Consider the following 13,911-nt stretch of genomic DNA (forward strand, 5'->3'; position numbering starts at 1 on the left):
TATATATATATATATATATATGCCTGGTGAAATATGAAGTGTGTAATACTGCAATATAGTGGTGCCACAACGGGTACTGGAGGGCGACTAAGAGACATTCAAGCAATCGGTAGAGGAGGAAATTACATAGCAGGCACTGCAGGTTACAGTGTTGGCAATCTTCATATTTCAGGTATATATTATAATATTTTTATAATTAAACCAACCAAACCGAATTGAACCAATCCTTGTATGTAATGCTGGTTTTTTCACATGTCCAGCCTTGGATTACAGATTATTCATTCATATTTATGAATAAGCAATGACATAGTTATCGGTATAATCAGATATCCTATTTATTAAATAGACTACTCTTAAATATTTAATATTGAATTTTTTTCCTTATATTATTCCCATTTATTTTTTGCAGGCTATGACTTGCCATGGGAGGAGAAGGATGCAGTTTATCCCAATAACATGGCATTGCCGTTAGAAATAATAATCCAAGCAAGTAACGGCGCTTCTGATTATGGGAACAAATTTGGAGAGCCTGTCGTATGTGGCTTCGCGCGTTCTTATGGAGCAACGAATTATGCGGGAATTAGACGAGAATGGATCAAGCCTATAATGTTCAGTGGAGGTTTAGGAACGATGGATGCAAATTTGACTAATAAGGTAAGATTCTAAGATTTATTTAAGTATTGTAGATAGACTATCTTTTACGAGAACGATTAATTTCTTTAAACCACTTATCTTTCATTATTATTATTATTATACATTATTAATTTTTAGAAATCATATGTTAACACAACAATTTTTTGCCCCTTATTACTATCATATTTAGTCATGATATAAAAAATCACATTTTTGTTTATATTATACATTGAAATAAATAATTAGTTTCTTTTTTTTAACCATTACTTGTATTTGATAATATATATTGATAAAACATATACCTATAGAATTTTTTAAAAATTATTTCTTATTATGGTAAATGGATGTATATGATTTATTTTACACATGTGTATTTAATTAAAAATCTACATATATATTATGAAAATTATATTTCAAATTTCGAAGAAATTGTTTTAGATTCCCTAGTTTTGTTGTTTTGTAAATAAAGAATTCTTTTCGCTGAAAAAAAATATATATTGTTAAATCATTTACTGGACACGTTATTCCTTGTCAGGTTTCAGCAGAACGGGGTATGGAAGTGGTCAAGATCGGTGGACCTGTTTATCGAATCGGCGTAGGTGGTGGTTCAGCGAGTTCCGTAGAGGTGCAGGGTGACAACAGTACCGAGCTAGACTTCGGTGCTGTGCAGCGCGGCGATCCTGAGATGGAGCAGAAATTAAATCGCGTAGTGCGTGCATGCACGGAAATGGGTGATAGTAATCCGATCCTTAGTATCCACGATCAGGGCGCCGGCGGTAACGGAAATGTTTTAAAAGAACTAGTGGAGCCTGCAGGTGCCGTCATCTTTACTAAGAATTTTGACCTCGGCGATCGCAGTATCAGTACATTAGAGCTCTGGGGCGCGGAATACCAAGAGAGCAACGCGATTCTTTGCAAATCAAAGGACGAGGATTTATTAAAGAGAATCGCCGCGCGTGAAAAGTGCCCCATCAATTTCGTTGGCACTGTCACGGGAAATGGAAAAATCATTGTTTCCGAGGAGGAGAATTATGAACACGCGTCAAAGTATTTTAATAATGAAGACGGAAGCCTGGATGGCAGCAAGCATCCAGTGAATCTGGAACTAGAAGTTATTCTTGGATTAATATTATTATTATTATTTAAGAAGCCCGGTTTATATGTAAATGCAAAAACGGATAACGAAGTTATGCGCGAAAAATTTGTACACTTTAATTATTATTAATTATAACTATTGTTAATTTCTTTGAATTTTTCGTGCATATATCAATGTTGCAACATATAAATCTGGATTCCACTCATTATTTCAAAAAATAGTAAAATGGAAATTATATATGATAGCTTGTGAATATTCGATTCTTTATACCAGAAATATAGAAAAATCCTTTTGCGAGATATTAAGAGAAATTACATAAAAAATGCGATTTTCTCACATTCTTACAAAATTGTGCATTAAAAAGCTACTGTTTACAAATGGTGATCATAAGATGTATGTTAACAATTCGATACTCACATATAGAATATCTATAAAAGAACTGGATAGAAAAAAGTCTTGAGACGATCAACTTGTTACACATAATAAAAAAAATTGTGGATCAAAATTTTGCACGATTTACAGCTTCCACAATTCGTTAAATATCTGAGCAAAACACTAGAAATTGTTTTAGCATCTAAGATTTTATGGATTTTTGAGAAATCTGCTTTGTCTAAAAATCTAGGAATTTAAAATCCAAGGATACGAGGATTCTAAAATATAAGACTCCAAGAATCTACAAATATAAACATACAATTTTTTTATAAAGTAGACGGTAGTTTACGTACTTAAATAAATTTCGTACACACATATACCACGCTCGTGTGAATTCATGCAGGATGTCTCAAAATGTGTCTCAGATATGTATCACTAGCATAATCTTCTCTCGTTTTTTATTCATTTTACGATTTTAGAAATTATTTTTTTTTAATGAAGATTTAAATTTTTTTAAGATAATTAAATACTTTCCTCCCCCCTCTTTTACCGTTTGTTAAATAAATGATTTTGTAAAATAATTAAAGAACAAAGTCTTAAGATTTAAAAATACCTGCAAATCCTAGAATATAAGGATTGTAAAATTTAAATATTTTGAAATTCGAAAATGTACAAATATAAGGAAACTTTTAAATTAAAAATCTGAAAATCTAAAGATTTAAAGGCCAATAATTGGAAAAAATTTTGAATGGGAGAACCATTTCGACTCTTTCAGTGATTAATTAATTACAAAGTATACTATTTATATATACATTCTTTTGGATATTTTTTCCGAATAAATTTAATGTTATATAAAAATATAACAAAAATTGTCTTTTTAGAATATCACATTGATTTCTAATTGTCTTGTATGGAAATCCTTGTGAAACAAAATTATTCTGAATGCATGAAACACTTGAAAGGTTAGCGATATTGTCTAATCTGTTAGGAAAAAATGCATATGAAAGATTCTTTGCATCTAGTATCTATGTAAATGACTTTCCATCAATGAAATCGATTTAATTTAATAAAGCATATTTATAACATATGCTATAAATTGGATTGTGTCAACTTTTGATGTACTCTTTATAGATAGAGACACAAAACATATGTTCTGCGTTACATTCAGGCTATTATCAAATATTAATATAATGATTTTCTTATCTTTCTATTAAAATAGTCAAGATCGGTGGACCTGTTTATCGAATCGGCGTAGGTGGTGGTTCAGCGAGTTCCGTAGAGGTGCAGGGTGACAACAGTACCGAGCTAGACTTCGGTGCTGTGCAGCGCGGCGATCCTGAGATGGAGCAGAAATTAAATCGCGTAGTGCGTGCATGCACGGAAATGGGTGATAGTAATCCGATCCTTAGTATCCACGATCAGGGCGCCGGCGGTAACGGAAATGTTTTAAAAGAACTAGTGGAGCCTGCAGGTGCCGTCATCTTTACTAAGAATTTTGACCTCGGCGATCGCAGTATCAGTACATTAGAGCTCTGGGGCGCGGAATACCAAGAGAGCAACGCGATTCTTTGCAAATCAAAGGACGAGGATTTATTAAAGAGAATCGCCGCGCGTGAAAAGTGCCCCATCAATTTCGTTGGCACTGTCACGGGAAATGGAAAAATCATTGTTTCCGAGGAGGAGAATTATGAACACGCGTCAAAGTATTTTAATAACGAAGACGGAAGCCTGGATGGCAGCAAGCATCCAGTGAATCTGGAACTAGAAGTTATTCTTGGAAAAATGCCTCGTAAGATTTTCAATCTGGACAAGATATCGTCGCAAAAGTTTCCCATGAAGTTGCCCAATGAATTAACAGTTCTCAACGTCTTGGACAGAGTTCTTCGATTACCTTCGGTGGCTAGCAAGCGGTATATTTTATTTTATTATTATATTCTATAATAGAACCCCAGTTCACGAACCTTCGTAAGCTGGAGTTCCCCTCTTGTGCAGTTTTCCTTATCCAGTTTTCATTTGTCATGTGCGTTTCTATCTTTTACATATTTTTGAAAGAAACAAAGATGTTAAAAAATAATTCTTATTGCATTTATATTTTTTTGGTCATTACGCAAAAAATCAATATTGAAAAAATTAAAGGATCGGTATCGCACTCAGGTATCTAACAAACAAGGTGGACCGTTGTGTAACGGGTTTAGTGGCCCAGCAGCAGTGTGTCGGTCCATTGCATACTCCTCTGGCAGACGTTGCAGTGGTAGCCATTTCATACTTTTCTGTGGAAGGCATCGCAACGTCCATCGGCGAACAACCGATTAAAGGATTGGTGAATGAAGCGGCTGGCGCTCGAATGACAGTTGCCGAGGCTCTCAGCAACCTAGTATTCGCGCGTATCACGAATCTGCGAGATGTCAAGTGTAGCGGCAATTGGATGTGGCCGGCGAAACTTCCTGGCGAAGGAGCGGCGCTCTACGAAGCTTGTTCGGCGATGTGTTCACTGATGAAGGAACTCGGAATCGCGATCGATGGCGGTAAGGATTCGCTCAGCATGGCCACGCGTGTCGACAAAAATGTTGTCAAGGCGCCCGGCGCTCTCGTTGTGTCTTGCTACGCACCGTGTCCCGACATTCGCCGAGTAATTACCCCGGACCTCAAGGCTCCCGCTGCGGGACGGCAGAGTTATCTGCTCTTTATTGACTTGTCTCGCGGGAAGAGTCGGCTCGGTGGTACAGCCCTATCTCAAGTTTATAATCAATTGGGCGATGACGTACCTGATGTTGAAGATGCGGAGACTTTGAAAAATGCCTTCAATGCCACGCAACAATTAATCGCCGATGAAAAGGTCCTCGCTGGTCATGATGTCAGCGACGGTGGATTGATCACGTGCCTCCTAGAAATGTGCTTTGCCGGAATTTCAGGGATAAATGTCGACATAACTCACAAGTCTGCATCTGCCATTAACATTTTGTTTTCCGAGGAGGTTGGCTGGATATTAGAGATCGACGAGAAATATCGTGACGAAGCAATGAAAGTGTTTCAGCGCTACAGAACCCCCGTGTACTTGATCGGAAAATCCGCGGGTTTCGGAATGAACTCAGAAGTGATCGTCAAGGTGCGCGGTAATATCGCACTAAGAACTACAGTAATCGATTCGATGACTATCTGGGAAGAGACCAGTTACCAGCTGGAGCGTCATCAGACAAACGTCACCTGCGCCTTGGAAGAGTTTTCTAAACTACGGGAACGAAACATTCCCGCCTACCGTCTTAGTTTCGATCCTGTTAAGTCTCATTCGATACCACAGAAGAATATCAAAGTAGCCGTGATAAGAGAAGAAGGTATCAACGGCGACAGAGAGATGGTCGCTTCTCTATTAAAAGCTGGCTTCGATGTTTGGGATGTTACGATGCAAGATCTGCTAAAAGATTGTATCACCCTGGAGATTTTCAGAGGTATCATCTTTCCCGGTGGCTTCAGTTACGCCGATGTCTGCGGTTCTGCTAAGGGATGGGCAGCCAGCTTTCTCTTTCATCCATCTCTACGTGAGCAGTTGCGGCGATTCGTTGCTCGCGAAAACACTTTTAGTTTGGGAGTTTGCAATGGTTGTCAATTGATGAGTCTTCTAGGATGGGTGGGTGACGAAGACATTGAAAAAAATAAAAGTGGAGGAATTTATTTGGATCATAATCTTTCGGAGAGATTCGAATGTAGGTGGAGCACTGTTAAGATCGAGAACTCACCGTCGATCATGTTAAAAGGAATGGAAGGTAGTGTTCTTGGAATATGGGTGGCTCATGGAGAGGGCAGATTCATTTTCCGCGAGGAAGTTCTAGAATCTCTTGAAAGAAATAACTGCTTACCAATCAGATATACAGATGATTACGGCAATCCGACTGAACAGTATCCTATGAATCCGAATGGCAGTGTAAATGGCATAGCCGCTGTTTGCTCTAAAAATGGTCGACATCTGGCGATGATGCCACATCCGGAGAGATGTACGCAAATATGGCAATGGCCTTGGAAACCAGTAGATTGGAATTTGGAAGTCTCATCACCATGGCAGCGACTCTTCGATAATGCGTATAATTGGTGTCAAGAGTGCGACTGAAAACTTGCTTATCAAATTCGATAAGGTGTTTTATCGATAAAGAACTTTGTTATGATTTATTACTTTATTCATATATATATCTTTTTTCATATTTCTCAATTCAGTTTGAAATCAATATCACATGGAATCAATATTAAAAGTAATTATTTGTAAAAAAAAGAGAAATAAAAAATAAAATTAAATAGTAAATTGACATGATGTCAAAATAAAATAAAAGTATATTTTCTATACAAATAAAAACTGTAAGCATAAAATTCAATGTACAATAAATATTAATCAAATGATAAATTGTCAATTCTAATATTTGTTTATATAAGAAAAGAAATAAAGTTTAAAAAAAAAGAAAAAAAATGTAAACATCTGTAATACATACACACATACATACCCCCGAGTTCCTAACCTGTAAGCGTCACGCACAGACAAATCGCGCAGGATATGACGTAGCGACCACGGCCGTGTTCCGAAATTCACTGCTAGTACTGGAAATAAACATAGAAAGAAAGAGAGAGAAAGAAACAGAAAGAAAGAAAGAGACAGAAGAAAAAAGAGAAAAGTTAGAGTTGATAAATGGATTCTTGGATATATTAACATTTTCTGTATGTACTATTGTATCAATAACTCAAAATATTCTATATTTCTTTCTCTTTGTTTTACTTTAGCTTTGTAATATTTTATTAATCAATGTATTTTTTTATTTAACGATGTTCATATTGCGAAATAAACATGAATGAAGCTGTTTATTACTGCTAATTTTAACCGTCGGTTAATCTAACCGAGCTTGATGAAATTGGCCCTTATGCGGGGTCTACAATGCAGTCGTAAGAGCCCTAAGCCTTAAGAATTAACCAATCACAGTCAAGTATGAAGAGAATACTCGACTGTGAGCTCTGTTATACGGCACCCTTAATCGGGTTTAATAACATCCGTAGTTGTGAAACTGGCCAATCACAGCTATTCTTCTGAAGAACTTCAACAGTACTCTTTTTATTTCGAAAAATGGAATCTTTTAGGGCCAATTTCACAAAGTCCGGTTAGATTAACCGACGGTTAAAATTAGCAGATGTCACGTATTGATTCCCCACCCGGGTGCACCAGTGATGCCAGAAACGGGTCCCGCGGCTCACGGCTTAGCAATGGAAGGGTTAACGCACACAAGCGCGAATCGCGTACATGTGCCACATATACGCGGTTCGCGCTTCTGTGCGTTACCCCTTCCATTGCTGAGCCGTGTGCCCCGGGACGCGGGACCCGTTTCTGGCATCACTGGGGTGCACCCGATATTATAGTATACGTGACATATACTATAATCAGAGAGAAGAATGAGAGTCGCCACGCTGCCGTTTTTCGTGTAACGCTTTTTCTAGGTCGTACACTAGCGTCACGTACATCCATTTTACGCCGCCTGGAACTACATGGCCACATCCATTTTCGGATAAAACAGCCGATTGGTTTATATCCGTGTTACATCCACTTTTCGATTTTGGTTCAAATCCGTGCTACATCCACTTTTCGATATTGTCGATGCTGGTAGTACACTGATCGTTTGACAAAGAGAGATGATGCGCTGTCTTTGTCTCTCTTTCATCGCGTATGTGTGTAGCGTCCGTGAAGGCACACACCGACACGTTGAGCACACAGATGCGATTGTTGGGAGATAATATCAGACAAGGAGCGACAATCGCGTGCTATCCTTATTCCTCTAGCGTATCGCTTTACGGCCGAAATACGGCCTGAAAATGCTTTCTGGCCACTCGTGAGAGCAGTAATGCAACAAGGCTAATAAGCGCCCACTTTATAAGAATTTTATACTTGCGTATATACATATGTAGATATATATGTTTAAATTATAGTTAAAATTGTATCTGCAATTAAATATTGTATGATGATCAATAATACTAGGATAATAGATAACAAAGTGAATAAATACAAAATACGTCAGACGGATGCCTGCTAGACTTGATGATTTGTTGCTTTGTTACTATCGATACTCCGTGTATCATAATCTTGATTTCCATTTTTTTATTTCTTATAGCGTACTCTTTCGCTATGCTACATGCGAGTGAGAGAGAACGCAAGGGCACGAAACAGAGTATATGTCCTTTTCTACGTGCACCTTAGCCCCCACTCCTCAACACTCGGCCTAGATATACTATGTCTATGGACCATACAATATAGATATCGATATACGTAAAGGTTATTGTAATAGATTAATATATACGAATGTCTTAAGATTGTGAAATATTGAATCATATCAAATATGACATTTATATTACGATCATTATCATTCTGCCTGAAACAAAGACGGAATGCACCTATAAGCCATTTAGTTAGGATATCTAACCACGAAATTCATACGTCTAAATGTAAGTATATAAATAATATTGCAGATAAGGTCCGATGCTCGTTCTTAATCCATTAAAAAAAAGATGTATTTACAATGTACTTGGCATTACTTTCAATGATTAATTATTACATTTCTCATAGTATATGTTGACCAACAATTTTAATTTTTCATACAATTTTTCATATAAAAAAAAACTAATATAATATCTTTGACAACATCTAAGTTGAAAGTAGATTAAATTAAATATTTATCCCTTTTGTAAAACTGAAACAAATTTTATTACAGGTATGCTTCATGGTGAATATGAAATGCAAGATCCTAAAACAGAGGCTGATATGTAGGTAAAATAAATGTTTTTACACTTTATAGGATTCATTTAAGAAATGGACATATTTATTACAAACTGATTTTTTTATATAACATAAAGTTGGCAGTTTATATAAAATGATTTTTTCCTATAACTGGAGAAATAAGAGAAAAGTGTTTTTTAAATTGTTTATGTTTGTATGCTACATATGAATCAGAATTAATGAAATTTATATTTCTATATGCTATGTGTGATTTAATATTAAAAAGAATAAACTTTTGTTAACATAAAGTTAATAAGATTTGGAAATAATTTAATTATAGTACTGCTATTTATCAACATTTATTGTAGTATAGAATAAATTGATAATTTTCTATATGAATAAATAAGAAAACAGTATTTTATTGATTATCTTTCCAGAGTTAATGTCACTTTTATCGACAAAAAAGGCAAAAGGTTTATAATAAAAGGAAAAGTAGGAGATAATGTACTTTATTTGGCTCATAGATATGGGATTGAAATGGAAGGAGCATGCGAGGCTTCCTTAGCATGTACAACTTGTCATGTATATGTACACCATGATTATATGGATAAACTTCCAATTCCTGAGGAAAAAGAAGAAGATCTCTTAGATTTAGCACCTTTTCTAAAGGAAAATTCTAGGCTGGGTATGGCAAGATTTATTATTACCCGTAATCTCTTAATGCTCTGATGGCACCATGTAAAATAATACATTTAGATTTTTCGTATTTAGAAAATTTCTCTTTTAAACCATCAGCCTTTTGATAATTTTCTCAAGATTTACTATTATTTCTATATACACGAAATGAATCTTTGATATTTAATAAATTATTTTATTGAACAAGAATGTGTGTATGCATGGCAAAAAATAATATACTTTAGATGCAAAAAAAAATTATTTTTTATATAAAAAGAGAAAAAATTGTTTTCTAATTATTTTTTTTACGACTCGATATGGAACCTAGCCTTTTATATATAAAAGGCATGTGTGTGTGTGTGTGTGTGTGTGTATATATATATATATACACACACACACATATATAAATCTTTTTTATGCTTCTTTTTTAGGTTGTCAAATAATTTTGACAAAAGAATTGGATGGCATAGAGCTAAAGTTACCTAAGGCGACTCGAAATTTCTATGTGGATGGACATACTCCAACTCATTAAAAAGCTATCTGTTAATTTCTTTTTTCATCCGACCAAGTCAAGCATGTAAATATTATATTTGTATATGGGTATATATTTCATAATAAATAGCATAATTGTGGAAATTAATATGTAATTTCTTCTTGCTTATGTGTATGCATTTGTTTATATATGTAAATATATTATCATAGATGAAATAAATATACACAGAAACTCTCTAAAAATAATAAGCGATATTTATATGTGTCTGTGTGTCTGTGTGTAAAAAACGTTTCTTTATAATACAATATATTTATTTCTTATATATCTAAATTTTATATGGGGTACATATCTTTTTTTCTACAAGATATTAACACATTTATGATATAATGTATCCGCGAATTAGAAATCTAATTTTTCTTCTTCCTTGCCGCATTTACATATGATTAATGGAAAATATCCGATTAATTTTCGAACCTATATGCTGCCACAATTATTAAAGATATCATACTTCAAACAGGCACCATAAACATTTTCTCAGTTTGAGAACTTTTAAACTTATTATTTTTTTGTTTATTCATGAACGCAAACATGATTAATATACACGCAGGATATCCCAGAAATGATTTCTTACAAGTTTTACAATTTTTTTGGAGAACTTTAAAGATCTTTTCTCTCTTTAACATAGGAAATATAATAAAAATCCAATATTCATTGCACAATTAATAAATTATAATATCAAAGATTTTTTTTAAATAAGTGCCTTTACATGACATTAAGCATCATGTAAAAAAATTAAAGTTTATTAATTGATAAACACTAATGTACAATATGTGTGTGTGTATACATACAACATATTGATTTGGTAAATTTAATTTATCAAAACTTTAATTTTTTGTTCTCTCAAAATGATAAATACTGTTGACACCATATTCTTGACTATGAGAATAATACCTGGGAAGATATACCAAATAATATAAATAAGATATGGAATATCCTGCATTTGCATTATATTTGCATTCCTAATTATACTCTTTTCTATTTATTTCCTCATGCACACATGCAACACACACGTAAGATATTGTTTGTTTCCTCATCTCGATCTTCTTCATTCTTCTCTTTCCTTTCTCTGCTTTTCTTATTTTGTTCTCTTTTATACTTTTATTTTTTTCTTCTCTTTCGATCTTTTTTCTTCTTCTCTGTTTCTTTCTTTCTCTTTTTTGTCTCTTTCTTTATCTTCGATCTTTTTGCTTTCACTCTCTATCTATTTGACATCATCTTTTACATTCATATATTCTGGCTCATCTTTTGACTATTTTATTATCACCATCGACTAATCATACAGACTTTATTATATTGTGTGTGTGTGCGTGTGTATATATATAATTTGTATTTCTATCTTATATATTACTTTAATTTTTTATAGACATGTGCAATCTTTCAGTTTGATCACATTTATTATATTTGCTTCGTTATTAAAGCAATTTAAATAAAAATTCATACGCTCACTTACATTTACGCCTGTAGGAATTATCACACATGCATTTTTTCATTTGGTATATTTCATCACAACATACTTGTCGAGAAAATTAGCTTTGTATTTATGTGTGTAGAATGTCCCATTTTAAATTGTTCAATTAAATATCTCTAAAAACTTACCCACTTTAAAAAATATATATATTTAGAGAATAAAAATTATACAGCCATATCTCTACTGTATATAGTCAGCACGGTTTCAAGAGATTACCGAAATTTAAACATTTTAAGACTCTTACTTTTATTTTGCATATAAAAATACTAAGGTAAAAAAATCATAAAAAACAGATTAATTTACAAGATGCTTCATAATTGATTTTGATATATTGTAACATACAATTTGGAATATTTTATGAAGTATTTATATACTCCATTAAAATATTCCCTATATTTTTCACAGAAAAAAAATTTTTTAGAGTTTCTATAGATGTTTTTGCTTTAATATTTGAGAATGATTAGGGGAAAATAGATATGTAAAAAAACTTATATGCTTCTTTTAAAAATAAAAAATATAGATGAAATCTTAAAATTGTCTTGAAATAAAACTATGTTAATCACAGGATTTATCTATATAATTTTTAGCCAAATCATTATTTTAAAAATATGTGGTTTCAAAAATATATACTCAGTAGTACAATATAAAATGGAACTGTTCTGTATGTATGTATATATGTGTGTGTGTATGTGTATTAAAAAAATATTTTCCACCATTAATAAAATATTATATATACAAGTGTAATTATATATTATATTACAAATATATACCAGCCAAATACTTAAAATTAATAGTAATATGCGCAGTTTACATAAAATTTATTAATTTGTATAGCAGTAAACAATCTGATATCTACAATATCAACAAAGTTCCTATTGTAATATTCGAAGAAGATACAAGCACACTTGTAATATAAAACTACCTATGCAAGACAACTTTTGAAATTTCTGATTAAATATGAGATTTGCAGAATAAATATTTACATTAAAATTCATTATATGTATGTATTTCACACGAGAATTCTCTTTCATAAGGGAAATTTTTTAAAATTGAACAATTAATAATATTCTGAGAAAGAAAGATGTGCTCTTAATATTTTATATATAACTTTGTTATATCATATGGAATTAATTTAGATTTTTCTCTGTTTATTCTTCTTATGCTTTTTTTTAAAGGATAATTTTATCTGATTTCAATCACACTTTGAAATATTGCTACTAATACATGGGCTGTGACATGTTACGCAAGATTATTAAAGATCTATCGAGTTTAACCCTTAGATTAGCGCGTGAAGTGCTACAGTATCCCACAAGGGTATTTTTAAACTGTCATTGTGGAGATTCTAGAGAATTCTATAGGATTCTCCACAATAGTTGATTAAAGTTTCATGCGATATCGTTGTACACATAAATATACATACAACTTAATATGTTTGTAGTGAAATAAAAGATAAATAAATACTAACATAAAAAATTACATTTATCAAAATAATAACAATTCAATAAAATATATAATCTCAATAAATTTTTTGATAAAATATAGTGACAATCTTGTGAATTCTATCTCTTCTCCACTATTTCAAATTAATCTAAAAAAAATAAACAAAGATTTAACATTGACATGTGGATAAGTTTTTTTACTAATACTTAAGAAATAATACTAAGTGGCAATTGTTTTTATTTATTTGTTTAAACGCTATACAAATATTTTCATTTGGAGTATAATGATACTTTACATGAATATAACATGTATTAAAGTCTGACGCGCCAATCTAAGAATTGAAGATGAAAAAAAGCTGTTATTAATTTTTCTAATCTTTAAAATCGATTCTCTCAAAAACAATGTCTCATACAAAAAAATTTATTGTATATTTTCAATTTATTTTTTCATGTAGATTTGTCACTTTTTTTGATTGTGTCATTATAATTACACACATCAAAAACCATGAAATATCCTTTTTATTACAGATTCTTTTGGTTTATTTGGAATTGATTTTTCAACTAAAATTTCCAAATCTACATTATTATCGAGTAATTAACTATCGAAAATAAGGTACTTCTGGCATACACGCAAACTACACTAGGGTAAAATTAATAAACAGACACTTATTCAAATTGAATTATCAAATAAAAAATGGCGCGAAATAAATCTCTATTTTAAATAATCAAAAAGAAGCTCTCTATCAAAAATATGAATATGTTTAACATTTTTATTGTGCTTCTTATATTTAAAGAAACAAGAATATATATTTGAACAAATGAAAAGTCTATTTACTTATTATTATCCCAATATAAACTCTGCGTTGAGGAGAAAATAGATAATCATATTCTTCAAATTTCTGTGAATTTTTACTGTAGCCATATTGGATTATCTAAAAA

At 32.5% G+C, this 13,911-nt stretch overlaps 2 protein-coding genes across 4 annotated transcripts in view; both read left to right on the top strand.

Moving 5' to 3' along the window:
* LOC115244223 (phosphoribosylformylglycinamidine synthase) overlaps positions 1-6,554 on the top strand; it is a 12,210-nt gene extending 5,656 nt beyond the window's left edge. Inside the window, exons 5-9 of one of the 2 annotated variants that reach the window (XM_029821693.1) lie at positions 60-172; positions 410-654; positions 1,169-1,745; positions 3,870-4,011; positions 4,256-6,554. In XM_029821693.1, the coding sequence (XP_029677553.1) occupies positions 60-172; positions 410-654; positions 1,169-1,745; positions 3,870-4,011; positions 4,256-6,203 (3,025 nt within the window). In that variant the 3' untranslated portion in view covers positions 6,204-6,554. Of the gene's footprint in view, positions 1-59; positions 173-409; positions 655-1,168; positions 1,746-3,856; positions 4,012-4,255 lie in introns of both variants that reach the window. The other variant, XM_029821692.1, reaches the window with a different exon arrangement.
* A 1,767-nt stretch (positions 6,555-8,321) lies between these two features.
* Positions 8,322-10,240, top strand: LOC115244187 (adrenodoxin-like protein, mitochondrial). Of its 2 annotated transcripts, none has more exons than XM_029821638.1 (4): positions 8,322-8,566; positions 8,833-8,884; positions 9,275-9,522; positions 9,944-10,240. In XM_029821638.1, exons 1-4 carry the CDS (start codon positions 8,461-8,463, stop codon positions 10,042-10,044), a joined length of 507 nt encoding a protein of 168 aa, XP_029677498.1. In that variant the 5' UTR covers positions 8,322-8,460; the 3' UTR covers positions 10,045-10,240. The 2 variants fall into 2 exon arrangements, with proteins under 2 accessions (XP_029677498.1, XP_029677499.1); XM_029821639.1 differs by having other exon boundaries at positions 9,362-9,522.
* Positions 10,241-13,911: the final 3,671 nt, after the last annotated feature.

The sequence above is a fragment of the Formica exsecta genome, unplaced genomic scaffold (assembly GCF_003651465.1).
Source record: "Formica exsecta isolate Colony F162 unplaced genomic scaffold, ASM365146v1 scaffold80, whole genome shotgun sequence".
Lineage (NCBI taxonomy): Eukaryota > Metazoa > Arthropoda > Insecta > Hymenoptera > Formicidae > Formica > Formica exsecta.

What these genes read in the sequence shown, in the direction of transcription:
- LOC115244187 (XM_029821638.1), top strand. Translation starts at nt 8,461, where the DNA reads ATGACATTTATATTACGATCATTATCATTCTGCCTGAAACAAAGACGG. An exon ending in CCTAAAACAGAGGCTGATAT is followed by an intron (nt 8,885 to 9,274) that starts GTAGGTAAAATA and finishes TTATCTTTCCAG; the next exon opens with AGTTAATGTCACTTTTATCG. An exon ending in AAAGGAAAATTCTAGGCTGG is followed by an intron (nt 9,523 to 9,943) that starts GTATGGCAAGAT and finishes CTTCTTTTTTAG; the next exon opens with GTTGTCAAATAATTTTGACA.